The sequence below is a fragment of the Heteronotia binoei genome, chromosome 1, assembly GCF_032191835.1.
Source record: "Heteronotia binoei isolate CCM8104 ecotype False Entrance Well chromosome 1, APGP_CSIRO_Hbin_v1, whole genome shotgun sequence".
Classification (NCBI taxonomy): Eukaryota; Metazoa; Chordata; class Lepidosauria; order Squamata; family Gekkonidae; genus Heteronotia; species Heteronotia binoei.
This window is the reverse complement of record NC_083223.1, coordinates 260,759,215-260,783,746: the sequence shown is the minus strand read 5'-3', so window position 1 is coordinate 260,783,746 and position 24,532 is coordinate 260,759,215. Positions and strand designations below refer to the sequence as shown.

The following is a 24,532-nucleotide window of genomic DNA, read 5'->3' as shown; positions in this document are numbered from 1 at the left end:
ATCCGGCCCTCATGACCAATGAGTTCGACACCCCTGCGTCTACAACATGTGCCTTACAGAGATCCCTCCTCTCCCCAGGCTCCACCTCCAAAATCTCCAGGAATTCCCCAACCCAGAGTTTTATTAAAAGCAGTGGCGGAAGGAAGCCATTTCACCAACCCACTTTCTACTAGAAACTATTTAGCCTTGGCAGTTTCCCCCCCCCAGCCTCGTGCCGCCATTCACATGCATGAAACAGCCGCCCCTCTCAACAGAAAATGGAGACTTCCCGCCCCCGCTCCCTTCACCGTCACGAAAAAGGAAGTGAAGGGCAGGCCACTCTAGCGCCTTCGGCTCTATGGCCAGGCCCGTCCATCGGACAATGAAACCATAGAGCGGACTTCGGGAGGGGGAGCGACGCGTAGGCTGGAGGCGCCGCTCTGCCTCGCTGGAAGCGGGCGCGCCTCTATGGTGCCAGGAGCCCAGTCCAGCCGCCAGCTGCAGCAGCGGAGCCGGGCACGGGCTTCTAGCAGCTGTGCAAAGGGTGGGGGGCGCTTGCAGGGGGCTGGGAGAAGGGGGCGTTGTCCTTGTCCCCCCACATCTGGATTGAGGGGAGGGGCTGGCTAAGGTCCAGGTGTGGTTTCCAGTGCCTCGGAAAGGGACGGTGGGCAGGGAGAGGGAAAGAGGGGAGGATATTGGCGGGAGGGGGGGACAGAATTCAGTGGGGAAAGCCTATTTGGAAAGGGTGGGTCAGCCCCAGGCCCAGGTAGGAATTCTAATGGGGGAGGCAGGTCAGGAGGAGTTTGGCCTGTGGAAGTATTGTGGGTTGGAGGCGGGGTGACTGGCTTGTGGGGCCCCGAATAGGGGGAGGTCAGGAATGGGTGGTAAAGAGGGGGAGGGAGAGTTGAGTTTATTCTGTGAGGAAGCTGGAGAATTCAGGTGGGCGTGAGACCTGTGGGGGAAGGCAGTGGTCCGAAGATAGCACCTGAGTGAGATTCAAGATGGTGGGCGAGAGGGAAGGAAAGAGACCTTGGGCCTGGCTGGCGTTGAGGGGAATGAAAACATGGAGGGGATGAATGAGGGGGGAGGGGGGGAAGCCTGGTATTTGAATGTAGGAAGTGTAAAGATGGAGAACCAGAGATAATGCTGGGGGTGGGGGTGGAGGGGGAGGGGGAGAGGAAAGGAGAATATATGGCTTTGAAGGGGGGGAAAGGGGAATTCAGTGGGGTTTGAAAATGAGTTGGAAAAGTAGGGGTTCTTTGGGTTTGGGTTAGGGTTAGGAAATTACCCTTCCCCTTTTTCCCTCCAGTGGTTTTGTGACTTTACGACACCCCCCACCAGCTCCTTGTTCAGCCAGCAGCCAGTGGATTCCGTCCTCTGCTACAGAGAGATCTCCCCTTTCCCAACACCCACACAGAGGTAAGAGGTTTTAAGTTTAAAAGAGAGACTTTAAGGTAAAATACCAGCCTCCCCTAACCTAATTGTTGATTTTTAATGACTTTGTATGTATCTTAGCTCTAATTTTTAATTTTTTTACTGATGTGGGATTTGTTGGTTTTAATGACTTTTAAGAACATGTGAAGCCATGTTGGATCAGGCCAACCCCATCCAATCCAACACTCGGTCACACAGTGGCCAAAATATATATATATAGATATACTGTGGCTAATAGCCACTGATGGACCTCTGCTTCATATTTTTATCCAATCCCCTCTTGAAGCTGGCTATGCTTGTAGCCGCCGCCACCTCCTGTGGCAGTGAATTCCACATGTTAATCACCCTTTGGGTGAAGAAGTACTTCCTTTTATCCGTTTTAACCTGTCTGCTCAGCAATTTCATCGAATGCCCACGAGTTCTTGTATTGTGAGAAAGGGAGAAAAGTACTTCTTTCTCTGCTTTCTCCATCCCATGCATTATCTTGTAAACCTTTATCATGTCACCCCTCAGTCGACGTTTCTCCTAGCTAAAGAGCCCCAAGTGTTTTAACCTTTCTTCATAGGGAAAGAGTTCCAAACCTTTAATCATTCTAGTTGCCCTTTTCTGCACTTTTTCCAGTGATATAATATCCTTTTTGAGGTGCGGTGACCAGAATTGTACACAGTATTCCAAATGAGACCGCATTATCGATTTATACAGGGGCATTTTGATACTGGCTGATTTGTTTTCAATTCCCTTCCTAATAATTCCCAGCATGGCGTTGGCCTTTTTTATTGCAAACGCACACTGTCTTGACATTTTCAGTGAGTTATCTACTACAACCCCAAGATCTCTCTCTTGGTCAGTCTCTGCCAGTTCACACTCCATCAACTTGTATTTATAGCTGGGATTCTTGGCTCCAATGTGCATTACTTTGCACTTGGCCACATTGAACCTCATCTGCCACGTTGACACCCACTCACCCAGCCTCAGCAGATCCCTTTGGAGTGCTTCACAATCCTCTCCGGTTCTCACCACCCTGAACGATTTAGTGTCATCTGCAAACTTGGCCACTTCATTGCTTACTCCCAACTCCAAATCATTAATGAACAAGTTAAAGAGCATGGGACCCAGTACTGAGCCCTGTGGCACCCCACTGCTTACCGTCCTCCACTGCAAAGACTGTCCATTTATACTCACTCTCTGCTTCCTATTAATTAGCCAGTTTTTGATCCACAAGAGGACCTGTCCTTTTACTCCATGACTCTTGAGCTTACTAAGGAGCCTTTGAGGAGGAACTTTATCAAAAGCTTTCTGGAAGTCAAGGTAAACAACATCTGTTGGGTCCCCTTTGTCCTCATGTTTGTTCACCCCCTCAAATAACTGGTTAGTGAGGCAAGATCTTCCCTTACAGAACCCATGCTGAGTCTTCCTCAATAACTTGAGTTCATCAATGTTTCATCAGAGTTTATCAAGGGCACTCATTCTGCCCTTGATAATGGTTTCTACCAACTTTCCCGGTATTGAAGTCAGACGGACTGGCCTGTAGTTTCCCGGATCTCCTCTGAAACCCTTTTTAAAGATGGGGGTGACATTTGCTACCTTCCAGTCCTCAGGAACGGAGGCAGATTTCAATGAAAGATTACAGATTTTTGTCAGGAGATGCAGAAGTTCACCTTTGAGTTCTTTTAGAACTCTTGGATGTATGCCATCTGGACCTGGTGACTTACTAGTTTTTAATTCGTCAATCAGTTGGAGGACCGCCTCTCTTGCCACCTTGATCTGACTCAGGTCTTTCAACACCCCTTCCAACATTAGTGGTTCTGGAGAGGGCAACACTTCTCATCTTCCACAGTGAAGACAGAGGCAAAAAATGCATTCAGCTTCTCAGCCATTTCCCTATCCTCCTTCAGTAATCCTTTTACCCCTTGGTCATCCAAGGGCCCCACTGCCTCCCTGGCTGGTTTTCTGTTTCTAATATATTTGAATAAATTTTTATTGTTGGTCTTTATGTTTTTTGCAATATGCTTCTCATAGTCCCTTTTTGCCTGACTGATCACAGTCTTGCATTCGATTTGCCACAGCCTGTGTTCCCTTTTATTAATCTCACTTGGACTAGCTTTCCACCGCTTAAAGGAGTCCTTACCTTTTACAGCTTCCGTTACTTTGTTAACCATGCAGGCCTTTTCTTATACCTGTTTGTGCTTTTCCTAACTTGTGGTATATATTTTATCTGAGCTTCTAGGATTGTAGTTTTAAATAGCCTCCAAGCTTCCCCAAGGGTTTGGACTGTATTTACCTTTCCTTTCAGTTTCCTCTTCACATTCCTCCTCATCTCAGAGAATTTACCCCTTTTAAAGTTAAACGTGGTTGTGCTGGTCTTTTGGGGCCACTCCCTATTTAAACAAATGGTGAAATCAATTATGTTATGGTAACTGCTCCCAAGCGGTACAATCATTTTTGCATCTCTCACCAAGTCTTGGGCATTACTTTGGATCAAATCCAGGATTGCCGCACCCCTGGTAGGTTCTTAGACCATCTGCTCCATAGCACAGTCATTGAGAGCATCAAGAAACTCAAATCTCTTTCTCTCGACCAGAACACATATTGACCCAATCAATCTGTGGGTAGTTAAAATCACCTATTACGACACAGTTTTTACATTTAGCCACTATCTTTAAGCCTTCCATCATATTATAATCGTCCTCTTTCTTTTGATTTGGTGGGCGATAACAAACTCCCATAGTTAAATTTCCTTTTGGGCCCTCTATTTCAACCCAGAGCATTTCTAAAAGGGAATCTAATTCTCTGACCTCAGTCTTACTGGACTGTGTACCCTCTCTGACATACAGAGCCACCCCACCTCCAACCCTTCCCTCCCTGTCATTCCGATATAACTTATATCCAGGTTTTATGATACATGGTTTTAATTTGTGGACTTTCTTGGTTGCCCTTATGTGGGCAGAAATGCAGGGTACACATTGGTTAAATAAGCTTTCGTGTGCTGAATAAAATTACGTTCTGAATAAAACTTTGTTGGTCTTAAAGGTGCACTTGACTCCTGCTTTGTTCTACTGCTTCAGATCAACATGGCTGCCCACTTGGCTCTGTTGGTAAAATAAGTCATTCTTTCTGCAGCTGTGTAGTTGCCGTAGGTCCACAAGACCACCTCAGTATTTCCTTTTGGGAAAGTAACTTTACTCACGATGAGGGCTAGAAGCTTAAGTTAAAAAACACGAGGCTGTCTTTAAAAAAAAAAATCTTAACGGAAATCAAAGAATAAAGCAGCAGGCTATTTTGACCTTTTGAACTCATGTCAGCAAAAAGGGTGGGGATCCTCGCCATCCTGACATGCACCTTGACCAGACTTGGATCTCTTATTCTCCCAAATCAAAGTTAAAACTTGCAGTGGATGGGCTGGGCACACAGACTGACTCTATCCCTCCACCTTACGATAGAGTTTCCAGTCTCGCCCATTTGGTTGCCCAGGCGAAGCTGGAAACTCTGTCCACATCCTGGTTTTTCTGCGGTCTGAAGACAAAGATGCTTTTGTGAGTGGGGATAAGTAAATAGCTTTGGGTGGAGAAGCGGGGAGAATAATCTGATTGGAAATGATGTGTGGCATCCCAAGATTTGCTTTCGTTTTTAATCAATCATATTTTAACCCAGACATTCTCAAGTGAGCCCAGGGAGTGGCGGAGAGAGTTCCTCTCTCTTCTTTTGTCCTCACAGCATCCCTGCGAGAACCGAGTGGGAGTGCGTGGCATATGGCCATCCGGTTAGCTGTATATCTCAGCGGGGATTTGAACCTGAATCTCTTTAGTCCTGCAACCTAACCACTACATTAGACTGGCTTTGGATGGCGGTTCCTTCCAAGAGGCAGCTTGGTATTGTGGTTAAGAGCAGTTGTCTCTAGTCTGGATAGCTGGCTTGATTCTCCACTCCTCTACATGCAGCCAGCTGGCCTCTAGCCTGGATAGCCTGTTTGATTCCCCTCTCCTTCACATGCAGCCAGCTGGGTGACCTTGAGTCAGTCACAGTTCTCTCAAGGGCTGTTCTCTCAGAGCTGTCTCTTCCCCACCTGTCACACAGGGTGTCTGTTGTGGGGAGAGGAAGGGAAGGAGATTGTAAGCCCCTCTAAGACTCCTTAAGATAGAGAAAAGCAGGGTATAAAATCGATTTTTCTAAGAATAGATTATAAATTCTTGTGTGGGTCTGTGTGTGTACGCGTGTGTGCGTGCACCTGGGAGTCATGGCAACCTCTGGTGACTGACCCCTACTGGGGGCCTGGAGAGTATTCAGAGAGGTGACTGAATAAAGCCTGCCCCTCTCCTCCCAGCTTTTGGTATTCCAAGGAGGTCTCCCATCCAAGTACTTGCCAGAGTCAACCCTGCTTAGCTTCTGAGATCTGAGGAGATTGGGCTTGCCTGGGCAGACTATAAATTCTTGTTGGAATAGTGACTGAAGGCCCGGGTTCAAATCTCTGCTCTGCCACGGAAACTTGCTGTGTGACCTTGGGCCAGCTGCACACTCTCACAGGGTCATTGCTTAAAAGCAGGTTATAAATATCTTGAGTGCTTCCCTTCCAGTGTGCTGTGAGCTTCCACCCCTTGCCACGTCTTCCATCTCACTTGCTCTAATCTTAGAGGATTTGGGGTTGTCATTGGGGTACCCAACTGCATTTGGGGAGGGGTGGGCCCTTCTGATGCTTTTCATTCTTCTGCAGCTGGGCTTCTGTGCCCCCCCCTTGTAAATTGAGTTTGGTGTAGTGGTTAAGTGCATGGATTCTTATATGGAAGAACCAGGTTTGATTCCCCACTCCTCCACTCACAGCTGCTGGAATGGCCTTGGGTTAGCTATAGCTCTCGCAGAGTTGTCCTTGAAAGGGCAGCTTCTGGGAGAGCTCTCTCAGTGCCACCTACATCACAGGGTGTCTGTTGTGGGGGAGGAAGGCAAAGTAGATTGTAGGCCACTCTGAGATTCAGAGTGTAGGACAGGGTATGAATCCAGTATTATTCTTCCTCCTCCTCCTCCCTTGGCGACTCCGGTTAAAGGGATCAGGCGGTAGGGGATGTGAAAGACCTCTGCTTGAGACCCTGGAGGAGCACCTGGTGGTCTGAGTAGGCAGTAGTGACGTTGATGGTTCATGTGCAGAACTCCCAAGAACAGAAGGGAGCAGCAGCTACTAAATAGTGTCTGATGTGCCTTTGGGCTCCATCGTAACCCGCCTCGTTCTCTCTCCTAGAAGACCAGCCGGTTCCCACCTTGATGGCCGGGGATGGTCCAGCAAAGCCCTACAGCTCCTGGAGGCAGGAGTACCTGATAGCCAAGAGCTCCGGAGATGGCCAGCTGGTGTGCATGGTGTGCGGTGGAGTCTTGAGCGCCTCCGGTCCGGCGGCAGCGCGGGAACACATTCTGCAGCATCACGCCCACTCATTGGACTACAGCCTGGAGGAGAAGCAAAACATCCTGGAGGCCTGGAACGAAGAAGTGACGCTCGCAGATGGAGAAATGCAGCCTTCCTGCGAAGGTACAGCATGTCTCTTTTTAGCTTGATTTTTAGAGTTTGGGCTTCTTGTCTTGGAGCTGAGCAGTGCTGGGCAGCTTGCATTCTCCAAGAGCTCCGTTGGAAGGCTTGGAGATCACAGGGCCCGCTGCACAAATGCTCTGTGTCGGCCCCTCTTCCTTATCTACCCCTCTCTCACTCCCACTCACACCTGTCTTTCGTAGCATGGAGGGAGGGAGTGCAGTGCTGGCAAGAGATAGGTGTGGGGTGATTCAAGGCCAGGGGTGGAATGGGCAGTGCGCAGACTCTTATCTGGGAGAACTGGGTTTGATCCCCCACTCCTCCACTTGCACCTGCTGATGTGACCTTGTGCCAGCCACAAGTGTTCTCAAAGCTGTTCTGCTCAAGAGCAGTTTCTGCCAGAGTTCTCTCAGTCCCACCTGCCTCACAGGGTGTCTGTTGTGGGGAGGGGAAGGGAAAGGAGATTGTAAGCTGCTCTGTGACTCCTTTGGGTAGTGAAGGACAGGGTATAAATCCCAATCTCTTCTTCTTGAGCCAGTTTGGTGTAGTGGTTAAGTGTGCAGACTCTTATCTGGGAGAACTGAGTTTGATTCCCCACTCCTCCACTTGCACCTGCTGGAATGGCCTTGGGTCAGCCATAGCTCTGGCAGAGGTTGTCCTTGAAAGGGCAGCTGCTATGAGAGCCCTCTCAGCCCCACCCACCTCACTGGATGTCTGTTGTGAGCGGGGGAGAAGATATAGGACGGGTGGGGAACTTTTTTTCTGCCAAGGGCCATTTGGATATTTATAATATCATTCATGGGCAATGCAAAATGATCAACTTAAAAAACAGGGCTCCCGAGGGAGAACGATTCAGGCTGGCAAAATTGATGCAAATAATTGTTTTTCTATTTGAAGTCATGTGGGGAGAACCTAATTTGGCGCGCACACACACGCACCCGGCTTGCCGCCGTAGGCAAATGCCTAGGTCCAGGGCCTTTTCTTTGTAGAAAAAGCCCAGCAGGCACTCATTAGCATATCAGACCACATCCCCTAATATTAGCATATTAGACTTTTTCCAGGCCCCACAGCAATCCTAGCCAGCCAGCCGGGCCCCAGGAAGGCCACCAGGTGGCTCAGCAGGGCCCAGCAATCCCCAAGGGCCAGACCAAGTGATCTCAAGGGCCATAAACGGTCCACCCCTGACATAGGAGATTGTAAGCCACTCTGAGTCTCTGATTCAGAGAGAAGGGCGGGGTATAAATCTGCAGTCTTCTTCAGTCTTCTCCTCATGAATTCTTATGGCAGTGGTGGCCAACGGTAGCTCTCCAGATGTTTTTTGCCTACAACTCCCATCAGCTCGTCATTGGAAATGCTGGCTGGGGCTGATGGGAGTTGTAGGCAAAAAAAATCTGGAGAGCTACCGTTGGCCACCCCTGCCTTATGGGGTTTTCAAGGCACGTGATGAGCAGAGGTGGTTTTGCCCATCGCTTGCCTCCACATTATGACCCTGGACTTCCTCAGTGGTCTCCCATCCCAAGTACTAACCAGGGCCGGACCTCCTTAGTTTCCAAGATCTGATGACATCAGGGCAGCCTGGGCCAGTCAGGTCAGGGTGGAAATTAAGTAGACTAGGCATATCCGTGTCTGAGAATACGGGAACTCGTGGGCATTCAATGAAATTGCTGAGCAGTCGGGTTAGAACTGATAAAAGGAAGTACTTCGTCACCCAAAGGGTGATTAACACGTGGAATTCACTGCCACAGATGGTAGCATCTGCAAGTATAGCCAGCTTCAAGAGGAGATTGGATAAGCATATGGAGCAGAGGTCCATCAGTGGCTATTAGCTACAGCTTATTGTCTGAGGCAGTGATGCTCTGTATTCTTGGTACTTGGTGGTGGGGGGGGCACGGTGGGAGGGCTTCTAGTGTCCTGGCCCCACTGATTGAGCTCCTGATGGCACTTGGTTTATTTGGCCACTGTGTAACACAGAGTGTTGGACCAGATGGGCCATTGGACTGATCCAACATGGCTGTTCTTATGCCTGTGTTTGCTAACTGTCACGGGGAGAGCAAAATGGCTGTGGCAACCTTTCTCTTCTCCCACTTTATCTGCTGTGATTTGATCAGGGTTTGCCCATCCTTGGTGAAGTCTTAACCAATGTTCTCTCTAAGCTGCAGAGTCTTGTGAGCAAAAATTCTACGTTGTGAGCTACTGGCTTGAAAGTTGTGAGCTACTGGCGTGAAAGTTGTGAGCTACTGCATAAATTAGTGTGCTCTGGGGCCATTTTTCCTGAGCTAAGACAAAAATGTGTGAGCTGGAGGCTAAAAATCTGTGAGCTAGCTCACGCTAACTCAGCTTACAGGGAACACTGGTCTTAACCTTTAAACAGAACTGATATTCTGAGGGTGCTCAATTCCTTGCCCACTTTCTTTGCTCGCCCAGCACATGGATGAAACACACACACCACTCAGCGCATGGAATCAAGTTCTTTTGTCTGTTTTATGAAACCGCCTTCCTTCCCCTGCAGCAGACAGCCCCAGGAAGCACGAGAAGCCAGCAGAGGTCGAAGTGCTGATCGATCCCGAGGAGCGGCCGGCGAGTCAGAAGCCAAAAGCACGGTGTGGTGGGTGCCAAGAGTTCAGGGCAGAGGGAGCAGGGGAGGACGGCCTTCTGAATTGGACTCCTGTGACCCTCTGATTCTTTTTGTGGCAGAGACAGCACGGTCAGACCGTGGGCAGCAGCAGTCGCAAGGTCAGCGAAGGCTGCACAACGCAGAGAATACCAAAGATGTCCGGAATGACCAGCCTGCCAAGGTCACAGGTAGTGGGGGCTAGAAATGCGCGCTCGTGCCCTGCCAAAGGAGGGTCTTTCCTTCATCATAGTTTTGGGGTTGGCTGCCATCAATATGCTAACAGTCTCAGCTCCGTGTACCCTTACCCAAATCCCCTGATGATGCAGTAGAGGTTCTGGACTGCTACCTGGCTGCTGTGTTTAAGTGGCTAAGAGTGAACAGATTGAAACGAAACCTGGAAAGGCTGAAGTAACGCTGGTTGGGAAGGTGGAGGTCTTGAAGGACGTGCTTCCCACTTATGATGGAGTTAAGCTGACCTTTGCTGACACCCTTCCTCGGAGGCTCTCCTTCCTTGGAAGTTTTTAAACAGAGGCTAGATGGCCATCTTGACAGCATTGAGGTTCCTGTGAATCTAAAGGTAAAGGTATTCCCCTGTGCGAGCACCAGTCGTTTTCGACTCTGGGGTGATGTTGCTTTCACAACATTTTCACGGCAGACTTTTTACAGGATGGTTTGCCATTGCCTTCTCCGGTCTTTTTACACTTTCCCCCCAGCAAGCTGGGTACTCATTTTACCGACCTCGGAAGGATGGAAGGCTGAGTCAACCTCAAGCCGGCTACCTGAACCAACTTCCGCTGGGATCGAACTCAGGTTGTGAGCAGAGGGCTCTGACTACAGTACTGCAACTTTACCACTCTGCGCCACGGGGCTCTTTCTGTGAATCTAGGGGGAGGAATTTGTGAGTTTCCTGCATTGTGCAGGGGGTTGGACCAGAGGACTCTGGAGGTCCCTTCCAGCTCTATGATTCTGATTCCCTTCAGAGCCCTGGTGGTGGTGCTGGATCCAACATTATAGCTGGAGGAGCAAGCTAATGCTGTTATCCCAGGACCCCCCCCCCTCCGCGCCCCAAAAAAGCTTTTTTTCAACCAATACTCCCTCTTAAGATGTGGAGTCTTAAGAGCAAAAATTCTGCTTTGTGAGCTGCTGGCATTAAAGTTGTGAGCTGCTGCATAAATTAGTTTGCTCCTCGGCTGTTTTTCCTGAGCTAAGACAAAAATGCATGAGCCAGAGGCTAAAAAACTGTGAGCTAGCTCACACTAACTCAGCTTAGAGGGAACACTGCTTCCAAGTCTGCATAGCTTGAAAAATGGCCCCCTGCTTTGTGAAGGCTGATCGGCCCACCTGGAGCCATGCCACAGTAACACAGAGGCTAGACTACTGCCATGGACTGTGCATGAGCCAGTTTGGTGCAGTGGTTAAATGTTTGGACTCTTATCTGGGAGAACCGGGTTTGATTCCCCACTCCTCCACTTGTACCTTCTGGAATGGCCTTGGGTCAGCCATAGCTCTGGCAGAGGTTGTCCTTCAAAGGGCAGCTTCTGGGAGAGTTCTCTCAGCCCCACCTACCTCACAGGGTGTCTGTTGTGGGGGAGGAAGATAAAGGAGATTGTGAGCCGCTCTGAGACTCTTCGGAGTGGAGGGCGGGATATAAATCCAATATCTTCATCTACCTCACAGGGTGTCTGTTGTGGGGGAGGAAGGTAAAGGAGATTGTGAGCCGCTCTGAGACTCTTCGGAGTGGAGGGCGGGATATAAATCCAATATCATCATCATCATTGGTCTCCCCTGAATTCATTTTAAAAACTCGCATTGGTGCAGAAGGCTGCAGCTCAGCTATTCCCAGGAGCTCAGTGGAATAATGCAGGCTAGCCTGATCCTGTCAGATCTCAGAAGCTAAGCAACCTGGTCAGCAGTAGGAAAGGAGACCCAGGTCACCAAGGCAGACAAAGATGCACAAAGCCAGTGTGAAAGCACAAATAATCACCTGAAGAACAACAGTTCATATATTTTATTTAAAACATTTTATGCCTTTTTTCCTCCCAAACACAGTCCCCAAGGAAGTAAAAAAATATTAAAATATTTGAACATTGCAATTATAGGTATGCAACCTATTTTTCTTTTTTTAATTATTATTATTATTATTATGCTACAACTGCAACTTGCTTTTGTCAGCAAAATGACTTAGTGACATGGGGCAGGGCAAACCTGCTGTACTTTGTTCTTATTGGAAAGGAAGACTGTCCAAGCACGTTGTTGTGCTGTCTGGAGGGAATACAGTGCATTTCCTGCCTTACAAAGGTCCCACCTGCGTCGGTGTCATCTTCCTGCTGTCAGTCCTTTGGAGAGCAATCACAAAATCAGTCATTGGTAGCGCTCTGTAACTATCTCCATAGGTATTTCCGTTTCAGGTTTTTACAGGATCGTTATAATGCTATAGTGTAGGGGTGGCCAAACTATGGCTCGGGAGCCATATGCGGTTCTTTCACACATATTGTATGGCTCTTGTAGCCCCCATCACCCTGTTGGCTGGCTTGAAGCAGGCATTTTCCCCTTTAAATCACATCGCCAAGCCAGCCAGCAGCTTGGAGAATGCATTTAAAGTTGCTTTCGTTCCACCTCTCCCTCCCCCAGCTGTTTGCCTGTCTTGTGGCTCTCAAACATCTGATGTTCACGTCTTGCGGCTCTCAAACATCTGATGTTTATTTTATGTAGCTCTTACATTAAGCAAGTTTGGCCACCACTGTTTGGCTGTAGTTCATTCTCTAAAGGGAAACGAACCAAAAATGGCGTCCGTAGTCCCAGGGGGCAGTCCTGCTAAGATCCCCACACCTTGCTCCTCGCAGGAGAGCTTTTTATCCCGTGCTCCCTCCCAGGTTCCATATTCTGAGAACTCTTTCCTCCTTTTTATTGAAGTACCTCTCTGTCTTCACCTTTTGCAGTTCTTCGTTTTAGACAAGAACAGCAGAGCGGAGCGCAAACCTGCTTCCATAGTGAAAACAAAGCCGAAAGTTAACCCAGTTCTCATTTTCCCACTTAATCTGCATTTTTCTGGAGTAGTTTCTTTTCAAGTTGTTCAGGGGTTTCAGATGGCAGCTGCGGGGTTTTGTGAGAGCACATGGAGGCTCCAGATCTGCTTGGGGATGGGGATGACAAAAGGCACGTGAAGCTCTCTGGAGCTGCTGCCAGAACACTGGCTCATTTGAGATGGTCTCAGAGAAGGTGTCTAACCCGGACCTTGGTCACGCGGTGGCTGCAGGCAGGTGACCACCCAGAACTGCCATGCTGGGAACAACCGTGCTACCTATTTGTATTTTGATGATTATCTGGACCACTGACAGAGGTGAAGATATTCCTTTTCTGAAAAGGAACAAAAAGGGAGAAATGTGAGTTACTGAGGGTTCAACTGAGGGTCGGAAGTTCCTTCTTGATCATCTTTATCCATTCACTTGAGCATGTTGTGGCACAGTCTGGGTATTTGACACCCCTGCTCTAGATTCTCTCTCCACCCTGTTGAAGGCATCCATCTTGACACATACTAATCCACTTACGCTGTTTTGTACTCACATGCCATTGCCCTACTCCTCTAGCGCCTTGAGAGCCAGTCTGATGTAGGGGTAAGTGCGTGGACTCTTATCTGGGAGAACCGAGTTTGGTTCCCCACTCCTCCACTTGCAGCTGCCGGAATGACCCTGGGTCAGCCATAGCTCTTGTAGGAGTTGTCCTTGAAAGGGCAGCTGCTGGGAGATATCTTTCAGCCCCACCCACTTCACAGAGATTGTGAGCTGCTCTGAGACTCTTGGTTCAGAGAGAAGGGCGGGGTATCAATCTGTGGCCTTCTTCCCCAATGTGGCTGCAGGTATAATTCTGCCTCCTGGTTTAAGTTTGTGTATCGAAGGGAAGGAAAGGATGGTGCTGTAGGTGAAGGGATGCTCTTTGGCGCAACTGGGTATAGCACCTGCGTATAAAAAAATGAAATGAGGGCATTTGCTGGAGGAGCCATGCAGAGTTGCTCCAGAGTGCTGGTAGAGGGGGAAAGGTGCAGGTGAGGACAAGAATAAAGCATGCCGAGGATTCCCTGTAGAGTCTCCAGTGACAGATGTGCAGGACTTTTTTTGTAGCAGGAATTCCTTTGCATATTAGGCCACACACCCCTGATATAGCCAGTCCTCCCAAGAGCTTACAGTAGGCCCTGTAAGAAGAGCCCTATAAGCTCTAGGAGGATTGGCTACATAAGAGGGGTGTGGCCTAATATGGAAAGGAGTTCCTACTACAAAAAAAAGCCCTGCAGATGTGCATGCCTCAGCATTCCCAGCAATGTGGAGAATCCTCACCATGTAACTGCAGCCAAGGAGAAAAGGTTAGCATAGCTTTGTTGTAGGGGTGAAGAGAGGGTAGGCATCAGTGGGTGATTTCTAGGGAGGAGGAGAAGAGTTGGGTTTTTTATACCCCATTTTTCTCTATCTTCAGTAGTTTCACGGTGGCTTACAATCTCCTTCCCTTCCTCTCCCCACAAGGGACACCCTGTGAGCAATGCTCCCTCTAAGCTGCAGAGTCTTGTGAGCAAAAATTCTACTTTGTGAGCTACTGGCATTAAAGTTGTGAGCCATTGCTTAAATTACTGTGCTCCGGGGTCACTTTTCCTGAGCTAAGACAAAAATGTGTGAGCTGGAGGCTAAAAACCTGTGAGCTAGCTCACACTAACTCAGCTTAGAGGGAGCCCTGCCTGTGAGGTAGGTGGGGCTGAGAGAGCTCTGAGACAACTGTGGCTGGCCCATGGTTACCAGCTGGCTGCATGTGGAGGAGGCGTGGGGAATCAAATCCAGTTCTCCAAACTATAGTCTGCCGCTCTTCACCGCTACACCACGCTGGCACCACACCGGAGGGAAACATCTGCTGAGATTCTTGGGGAAGAATACATACATGAAGCTGCTTTATACTGAATTGGACCATTAGAGCTGTGGGTCAGTGGTAGAGTCTCTGCTTTGCATGCAGAAGGTCCCAGGTTCAATCTCCGGCATCTCCAGTTTAGAAAGTGATGGGAAAGACCTCTGCCAGAGACCCTGGAGAGCCACTACCAGTCTGAGTAGACAGTGCTGACTTTGATGGACCAGTGGTCTGATTCTGTATAAGCCAATATCATATATTGGTTCATCCAGGTCAGTATTGTCTTCTCAGGCTGGCAGTACCTCTCCAGGGTCTCAGGCAGAGTTCTTTCACATGACCTGCTGCCTGGTCCTTTTAACCGGAGGTGCCAAAGATTGAACCAGGGAACTTCTGCATGCCGTATTGCTGAACCACAGCTCCACTCCCCCCGTGCTGGTCTTCGCTGCATTTTTTAGCTGATCTTGCAAAGACTTGTGTTCTTAAGCCAAGTGGCCCATTCAGAATTGCTTAACGTTGCTTTGCTGTGCTTTGAATGTTGCATAGATCTGTAACAGGCACGCTTGCTTTCATAAACCGAAAACGTGGCAGGTGCTCATGGACTCTCATAGAATAGAACAGACCACTGAAGATTGAGGTCAATGCTCCATGCCTTCTTGGCCCAATCAGGTCTCATGTCATGGCTTTAAAAAAATAATCAGAAGGCTCCCCAGGTTGTGATGGGATGGAGGAGTCACAATTCTGTGAACCTTGCAAGTTGGTAGCCCTCAAGGGGGTGGGTGTGTAGGAGTGGCCAAACTAGCTTAACATAAAAGCCACATAGAATAAACGTCAGATGTTTGAGAGCCGCAGGGAGAGAAGGAAGGCCAATAGATGGGGAGAGAGGAGGGGAAGAGAGGTGGAAAAGAAGCAACTTTAAATGCATTCTCCAAGCTGCCAGCTGGCTTGGCTTGGAGAAGTGATTTAAAGAGAAACGCCTTCTCCAAGCTGGCCAACAGGCTTCAGGAGCCACACGATATGTGTGAAAGAGCCACATGTGGCTCCCGAGCCTCAGTTTGGCCATCCCTGGTGTATAGTCTAGTAGAGATTCCAAATAGCTACCCAGTTCCCTTGCACAGAGAGGATTCCAGTAGCTTCTAGCCTTTGTACGGGGTGAGGTTATTCCCAGCCATATGCTCTTCTTCTACCCTCCTCTCCTTTCTTCCATTCCCCTGGATTTCCAGAAACAGTTGTTTACATCTTGCCCTCCTTTAGTTTCCGAAATGTTTTGCTCCCCAGAACCAGGATCTGCCTTGGTTTGTTTCATTCAGTGCATTTGTCTAGCGCAGCGGTGTCAAACTCACTTGTTATGAGGGCCAGATCTGACATAAGTGAGACCTTGATGGGCTGGGTCATATGTGTACCTATTTAAGATTAGGTAGCAGAGACATAAAATTTATAAAGGACACAGACAAACACAATTAAAGATTTTTTTAAAAAAAAAACAACCTTAAAATAAAACATGCTTAAAACATTAACACTCATTGGTCTTAAAGGTGCTTTCTTTGCATCTCTCCCATGGGATCCATGGAACTGGGCAAAGGAAGCTCTGACTCTTTCCCTCCCTCCCTGACCAGGAGGGGGAGGAGCCTCAGCCAATAGAAGGAAGAGAGCCTTGGCTCAGTAGCTCTGCTGTGTGACTGAGAGACACTGGCAAAGCAAGCTCTCTCTTCCCACTTCCTCTCCAAGCTGTTATGCAGAAGGAAGAGAGAGAGAGAGGGAAGCAAATGACAGCTAGGTGCTCGGGGGCCTGTTAGGACCCCTCTGGGCCGCATGTTTGACACCTCTGGTCTAGTGTATGTACTTCCATCTGGATGCATAAGGTGAAGAACAAGATGGGTCTAGGATAATCTCTGGGCCCTTTTAGACAGAGTGGTGGATGCTGCCAGAGGGGGAGGGGTCACCCTTCAGCAGCTTCTGGTGCAGGAGGAGCCAAAGGGGGAAGGGAGTCATTGCTCTCCCTGTCTTTCCTATTGCATTTGAATAACTCATTCCTATCCTGGTAATTTCTGTGACTCCTAGCTGCAGGATGATGCAGGAAAGGAACTGGTGCTGAATTCTAGAGGGTTGCTTTGGAGTCCGGGGCAGGTAAGAATCCAGCAGCCTTTGAGCTTTGAATGTTCATGACGCTTCTTTGCATCCTAGGGAAAGAGTGGCCATCAGAATGCGGTGTCCCTGGCTCGGCACCCGCCGAAATTCGGATCTTCACTGATGGCAGCTTCCCTGCCGGCTTTGCCTTGAAGCTGTACTGCCGGACTCAGCCAGGTGGAGTTGCTCTGGCATATTTTGTTGTTGGCATTTAAGAAAAACTGTACTCGCAAACTGACCCAAAAGGTGTCAGTTCAGGCCTGGCGTGTGTGTGTGTGAGAGAGAGAGAGAGAGACAGAGATGCTACCCTATCAGAAATCTGCCTGTACACAGCATGGAGCAGGCTGGGGTAGATCTCAGGGACACCCAACAAAAATGAGAGGCAGTACATTCAGGAGGGGCAAAAGAAAGTAGTTGTTTAGAGCCAGTTTGGTGTAGTGGTTAAGTGTGCGGACTCTTAGCTGAGAGAACCGGGTTTGATTCCCCACTCCTCCACTCGCAGCTGCTGGAATGGCCTCGGGTCAGCCATAGCTCTGGCAGAGGTTGTCCTTGAAAGGGCAGTTTCTGGGAGAGCTCTCTCAGTGCCACCTACATCACAGGGAGTGTGTTGTGGGGGAGGAAGATAAAGGAGATCGTGAACCGCTCTGAGATTCGGAGTGGAGGCGGGATATAAGGTTCCTGCCTTAGGGACCGTCTCTATCCATATGTTCCCCAGAGAGCACTGAGATCTAGTTCACAAAATCTACTGAAAATCCCCGGGCCAAAGGAGGCCGAACTGAAAGTAACAAGGGAGCGGGCCTTCTCGATAACAGCACCCCAATGGTGGAACCAGCTGCCAGAGAAGGTGCGGGCCCTGCGGGACCTTAATCAGTTCCGTAGGGCTTGCAAAACTGCCCTTTTCCAGCTGGCATATTAAGATGGAAACATTGCATCAATAAGCTATGTTTACATGTATATTAAGAATGTAGCACCATTAATTTATACTGGTTTAAGAAATGTATTTTAATGGTTATGTTGCATTTATTGTTACATCATGGTGTGACCCACCATGTCCTGTAAGCCACCTTGAGCCTGCTTCGGCGCAGAGGGCGGGGTATAAATAAAAATTTCTTATTATTATTATAAATCCAATGTCGTCGTCTTCCCCACTCCTCCACTTGCATCTGCTGGAATGGCCTTGGGTCAGCCATAGCTTTCGTAGGAGTTATCCTTGAAAGGGCAGCTGCTGTGAGAACTCTCTCAGCCCTACCTACCTCACAGGGTGTCTGTTGTGGGGGAGGTATTGTGAGCCGCTGAGATTTAGAGTATAGGGCGGGATATAAATCCAATATCATCATCATCTTGTTCTTCTACATAGCAAGTAGAATTCACAGGCCACAAGCATAGACCAATTTAAAAGAGGGTCAGGCAGATTCGTGGAGGAGAGGTCGATCACTGGCAACTAGCCATGAGGAGTAAAAGGAACCTTTGTATGCAGAGGCAGCACTCTTTTGCATCTCAGAGGTGGGGGACAGCATCGGAGGAAGGCCTGGGCATCTCTGCTCTGTTGGTTGGCTGTCCAGGGCAATTGGCTGGCCCCTGTTTGAAACAGAATACTGGACTAGTTGGACTCCAGGTCTGATCCAGCAGGGCTCTTTTTATGTTCTGTGTGTTCAATATGCTGTTTTTTAATTATTTTCTCAAAAAAAAAATGCGAAGAGGCGTTCAGAGTTGAGCTCAGTCACTTACAGGATGAAGTTATACAGTCTGTTCTGCTCCCTTAGGTCGCTGCCACTGCATTTCCCTCCTTTGTTGCCTTGGGAGATCATGTTGCAGGTTTTCAGCTCGATGCTCGCTATGGAATTTGGGGGTTGGGTGCATGGGAGGGATGTAGCAGGAGCATTTTGATAGCGCTGCAGAAGGACAAGCATACAATCTGTCTTTTTTTCCAGAACCATCCCGGGACTCCGGAGCAAAGCCAGCTGCCAAGAAGAGAATGGGAGATAAGCCTTGTAAGTTGTTGACTCACTGTCAGAAAGATAATTGTATAGAAGTGTGTGTGTGGGGGGCTATTTTCTTTTCTTTCAAGGAGAGCTTACTGCCTCTCTGTATTAAGATAGAGGGCCCCAGCAGAAACAGCTACTGTCTGGTCCAAATGTACATTTTTTTAAATTTCAGCACACGAGCTTCTGAAACTCCCCTTTTAAAAAAGCTATTGGTCCTCATAATTTTAGAGAAATAATTTAGTACCCATTGTAGAATCTGACCACCCTTTTAAAGGGGAAAAATAGATTCTGTTTAGTGCATGTTTCTCCCAGAGTGGCCTATCCAGTCCACATTTTTTCTTCACAACAACCCTGTGAGAGAGGTTTTGTGGGATCTGAACCCAGGTCTCCTGGATTCTGCCCTGACACTTTTAACTGCTATACCACATGGGCTTTTTAAAATGACGTTAATGTGGAGAAATGCAATTTCAAGTCTTTGGGATATATGTTTTTTTTTTTTAAACTGGTTCATTTGCTTGATGCCTTGACCTTGAATCTCTGCCGCAAGGGATTGTGGGTGTTTTCTTTTGGTGGCTAAGTTACTCCCTTCTTACTCCCTTCTTGCCAGATCGCGATTGCTCCGTCTCTTTGCTGCGGCTCCATTCCACAGACTCTCCCCACCGCCTAGGTTTGACCCAGTCCAGTGCCCCCCATCCACTTGGCAGCTCCTTTGCCCGTGGCAACGTTAAAGACTGTGGTGCCAAACCAGGACAGCGGAAAGCCCTGGAGGTCAAGGCGGGAGACCCCTCGCCCCCAGCCAAGAACTTTGACCCTGCCTGGCGAGCCCGCTTCCTCATGGACTTCAACACCGTCACTGGCCAGCTGGTGTGCATGGTCTGTGAGAATGCCTTGCGCCAAGTGTGTCTGGCCACTGTCAAGCAGCACATCCTCCAGTGCCATGCCGAGACCCTCCACTTGCCCCGCGAAGTCCGCCGCACCATCCGGGAAGTCTGGGAGTCCCGGGGACAGTCACCCACTCCGCCCCCGCAGAAATGAAGGGCAGACCAGACTGTTTCCTAAACCCCTGGCCTCTGGGATGTGGGAAAATGAATTAGGTATCCTGGATAGCGCAGTCTGAGGCTGGAGGAGAAGGTGATGACTTCCACTGTTGAACTGGGCCCATAACCCTTTTGGATGTCTGTGCAGTTGTCGGATTACCTGTATGTAGGTTTCCAAGTTCGTTCTCTCTGTCTCTCTTATTCGCTGCAAAATTGTGAGATGGGGCAGCAGTAGTGGTTTCCCCTACCCCCGCCTTTTTTCACCTGCTGTTTCCCGCCTCTTTCCCCTCCGGCCCTTGAGTCCAATAGGCAGGGTAAGTTCCACAGAGTGGAGAAGCCAGAGCTGCCTCATTGCCCACTTGGAGGCGAATTTAAAACCTGGGGTGAATTCTTCGGACTGCACCACAGCCCCCTTCTTGCTTTGATCTGGGAAACTGTCTGCCCTTCTGTGGGGAAATTGGGAAGGAGCTGGGGCAGTGCCCGTTAGGAGTGGCCTTTTGAACCGTTGGTCATAACCAGCCGGTTCCACAAACGTGCAGCGGGAGACTCAGTTGGTGGTTCTGTGTCTCCTTGAGCAATAACCAGCCTCTTGCATTAGCAATAATCTCTTTTCCAGTTTGCTTCCCTCCCGCCCCCCAAGATTCCACTGACCCCAAGCTAGCACCGCGCACCACTTGTAGCTGTGACTGGGCGCCACTTTTCGTGCCCGACCGTGACCTTTTATTTTGTAGACCGTTTTACAGGGACGACTCATACTAAGGGACAATAAATTATTTTTTATGATATATCGTAGCTTTTGTTTCTTGGCTGCAACTCTTTCCTTCCCCTTTTCAAGATCTGACCGGCAGAGGGGCCCTGCAGCATTTTCTGAGCGTTTTGGAGCAAGTGGGAGGAATGAGATCAGTGGTTTCGCTCTTACGTTGGCCAGAGGTTTCAGCAGTGATGCTAAAGAGCCAGTTTGGTGTAGTGGTTAAGTGTGCAGACACTTATCTGAGAGAACCGTGTTTGATTCCGCATCCCTCCACTTGCAACTGCTGGAATGGCCTTGGGTCAGCCATAGCTCTCACAGAGCTGTCCTTGAAAGGGGAGCTTCTGGGGGAGCTCTCTCAGCCCCACCCACCTCACAGGGTGTCTGTTGTGGGGGAGGAAGATAAAGGAGATTATGAGCTGCTCTGAGATTCAGAATGGAGGGCGGGGTATAAATCCAGTATCTTCATCTTCTTCTTAATGGCTTGCAAAGCCCCCCCTCTGCAAGGATACACGGGGCAATTTCTAGGTTAGTGCTAGGTGTTACAGAGGGATATGTCTGTTAGTGACTACTAGCTCTAGTGACAGAAGAGCCCTGTGGTACAGAGTGTTAAAGCTGCAGTACTGCACAACCCGAGTTCGGTCTTCTTCTCTCTAATGGCCAGTCCCGCACTTTGCATCATTCTTTTTCTTCGCATCCTCCTTGCCTTCCACTTCCCTTTTCAACAGGGTGTGGATGGGTGGGAAGTCTGTCTGACAACTAGTAACTTGATGGTAGTAGCTAGAAGGAAGGAGGGAAGGCTGGAGAGTTGCTAGGAGCAGTTCAGTGCATGAAAAGCAAGAGGAGAGAAAGAGGGGCAAGTCATAGGTGAGGAAACACTGGCCTAGGGTACAACCCCCCCCTTGGGTTGGGCCTGGATGAGTCACCATACCAAAAAGGTTGAGAACCACTGCTGTCTATCCATGTTGGCTGCCAGCAGGGGGCACCCTTCACCTCGACAGAGTCGTCTCACCTGCATGGTGAGATTTTGAGCAAGGCTCACAATTTCACCCCAGATACAGGGAACTCAGTTTGATGTAGCTTGAATCTGTTCTGTTAAGGATGATACTTCCCCCCTAGCATGAGAAGCTCAGAGCCTGTGAGAGGGCTCCATGTGCCGCGAAAGAAAGCTATGAGATCCAGCCTTAGCGGAAGAAACCCATGAGATCTGGCCCATAAAAGTTCGGTGCCGAATGTACCACTTCTGCCGCTGCTTCCAACATAATTGGAATGTCCCTTGTGAAATTAAAAATCCTGGTCCGTTACGTTTTGGTGCAGGGGCTCCAGTTTGAGTATGGAGCTCTTGAATGACTGGTCTGTTCTTGTGCAGAGGCTCCAGTCTGAGTATAGAGCTCTTGCGTGGCCATGGTCTGTTCTGCCTTGTGATCTGGGAAAATGCCCTGTGGTTGTCATGGTGGTCCAGTACAGATTACGAAAGCTGGCAACGAAAGTTCCCCACCTCTGCCATGTCTCTTGCACAACCGTGAAGGGATCTGCCTGGATAGCTTCTTGTATATCTCTAGATTCCAGTCCAGGAGGACCTTAGAAACCAACAAGATTTTTTTGGGGGGGGTGGGGGGGTGAGCTTTTGAGTCAAAGCTCCTTATACCCAAAAAACTTTGTTGGTTTCTAAGGTGCTCCTGGACTGAAATCCAGCTCTTTGCAGACCGACACAACTTCCCTCCTGAAACGAGCATCTCTTTGTTTCATTTGCCAGGCTCCTTCAGCAAAGGCACTGTAGGTGGTGGCAGCTACAAGCATAGACAGCTTTAAGAGGGGACTGGATAAACATCTGGAGCAGAGGTCCATCAGTAGCTATTAGCCATAGCGTATTGTTGGAACTCTGTCTGGGGCAGTGATGCTCTGTATTCTTGGTGCTTGGGGGGGAGGAGCAACAGTGGAAGAGCTACCGGACTTGAAACTGGGCAATAGTAGATCTCCTGATGGCACCTGGGTTTTTTGGCCACTGTGTGACACAGAGTGTTGGACTGGATGGGCCGTTGGCCTGATCCAACATGGCTGTTCTTATGTCAGTGTGTGCAACTTTTGGGGGGGGGGGCTTTACTTCCCCAGAGTCTGCCCCCCCATTCCCGAAACAGAAGAACCAACTTGTTACAAAACAGATCACGTTTAATAAATTACAGCGGGAGGCCCAACACCTGGGCCCAATAAATAACAAAGACAAGAGCCAAAGAAAAACAGCTGGAAGGGGGAGAAAAACCCTGCTGGGGTCTTGACCATATCTGCTTCCTGTCCAGTCGTGTTGGGGGGTTCTTCCAGTTATTTGAAGGACAAATCTTTTTAAGGGAGGGGGAAAACATTGTACACTCAGTGCTACTGCTGCCACTACCACTGGGCTGGGGTGAGGGGAAATGGTGGCTGGGTGGCAGTGGAGGTGGGGATGTACTGAATTTTTGATCCCAGCTAGCATTTTAGTGGTGCAAGGGCTTCTGCTTACACAGCATAATTTTGAATGTTTCTTAGAGGATTCCCGCCCCAAATTGTTTTTTTTTTAAAAAAAAAAAATATAGCAACTGGTCGCTCTTAATTCTCTTTTTAAAAGAGAAATTTCTCTTTGGAGAGAAATCAATGCACCCCTTTTGTAACTTCTGCCCTTGCAGCTGTTTTATGTTTTGCACAATAGGTGGCGCTCTAATAGGACAGGAAGGTCTAGGAAAGATGCTGTCTTCCTCTAAGGGCCTAGAGAAAAATTCTGAAAAAACCTCCTGCCCTACCCCTTTTCTCTTTGAATTCCTAAAAAGAAGAAATGAAGCAGAAAGCTGGATTTCAGGGAGAAAAGGGGCAACAAAGAATTAAGATAATTTCTTTTACAATCTGAATTTCTCTTGATTTCCATGCTGCCCCCACCCAGCAGCCCCAAAATGGCTCTAAAATGCTATTCCTGGGGGATAGTGGGGACCTGCCCGAACAGGATTTCTTGGGAAGGTGGGGGGGAGATTTTGGGCTGCCACAGGAGAGGAGAGGCAACAAACCCACATTCTGTCGGGCACAATCTCTCCAACTTTTGTTGTGCGTATATTGTGCAAACAGGGCTGGGCATGATGGAAAGCTCTCCATCTCTCACTTTCAAAAAGGCAGGCATGGAGATTACCCTCTGCTGGATATATCTGGGACACAAATTTTATTTCTTTTTAGCAAACCTGTCCCATTAATGATGGTGCTTTCCTTCTTACCGCAAGAGGAAAGGAAAGGGCTCCTTGCACTTTTTGGCGTTAGCAGAACAAACCCAGCCCTTCACTTTTTCCCCACTATCTGCTTTTGATTGTAAAGACCTGCGGGGTTCATACAGGGAGACGGCGTCCCAAAGTATACCTAAATAATTGTGGGTTGCTTTAAACTATCATTCTTCTGTGATTTTACCACCCAGAGGCTGGCAACCTTGAGCCACAAACCAGGGTGCATATCAGGTACTCTGATTTACAGTCGTGTGTTGTCAAACTAACGCCAATGAGCACACTCTGATTTGGGGCAGATCGGGGAACAGTCTGGCTTCTTGGAAGTTCAGGCAACTCAACTGGGTTGCTGAGATTCAGAGTTGATGTTGAAACTTGCTAGAAGAATCTGTGGGGGGTGGGCAGTATTTTGAGGAAGGATGAAGAAACCACCCAAGTCTGACCACTGGGGGGAAAATAGGCCAGCGATCATCGTGGATCAACTTTTTCCTATGAGGAAGAACACTGAACCTCTGTCTTCTCACAACTCCCCTCCAGGGAGTGTTTGATGAGGTCTTCCTATACTTCTCCATCTCCCCTTCCCCCCACAAATGCACCAATCCCATATACAAAATCACCACACCTGACCCTTCCAGAAGTCATTGCTGGTGATGGATTCAAACGCCACCAAGGGGAACAGCAGGAATGCCCGGAAGACTAACACAAACAAGGGAATCCGCCAACCGATGACACACACACAGAGATACAAACACACCCAGGCCCTTCCAGCGCCAGGCGGCAAGGAACGAAACAGCGAAAAATCCACCCCCAAAACATACGAATATATTGCATCTCAAGATAAATTAGAAAGATACCCCCATAACTGAATTCTTCGGGTCCTTCGCTCTGGGGCATCCAGAGCAAACCCTTCAGGAGGAAGATCTTTCCTCACTCCTGTCTCGCCCCCCACCCACCCCAAAAACACAGTTCCAATGTTCCTACTCCA

The 24,532-nt window shown here is 48.8% G+C and overlaps 1 protein-coding gene across 1 annotated transcript; it reads left to right on the top strand.

The window, feature by feature from the left end:
- The first annotated feature begins 317 nt into the window (after nt 1-317).
- Nucleotides 318-20,351, top strand: SPINDOC (spindlin interactor and repressor of chromatin binding). The gene is made up of 8 exons (XM_060254839.1): nt 318-523; nt 1,289-1,398; nt 6,641-6,925; nt 9,435-9,527; nt 9,617-9,724; nt 16,602-16,721; nt 18,476-18,535; nt 19,137-20,351. Exons 3-8 carry the CDS (start codon nt 6,664-6,666, stop codon nt 19,562-19,564), a joined length of 1,071 nt encoding a protein of 356 aa, XP_060110822.1. The 5' UTR covers nt 318-523; nt 1,289-1,398; nt 6,641-6,663; the 3' UTR covers nt 19,565-20,351.
- Nucleotides 20,352-24,532: the final 4,181 nt, after the last annotated feature.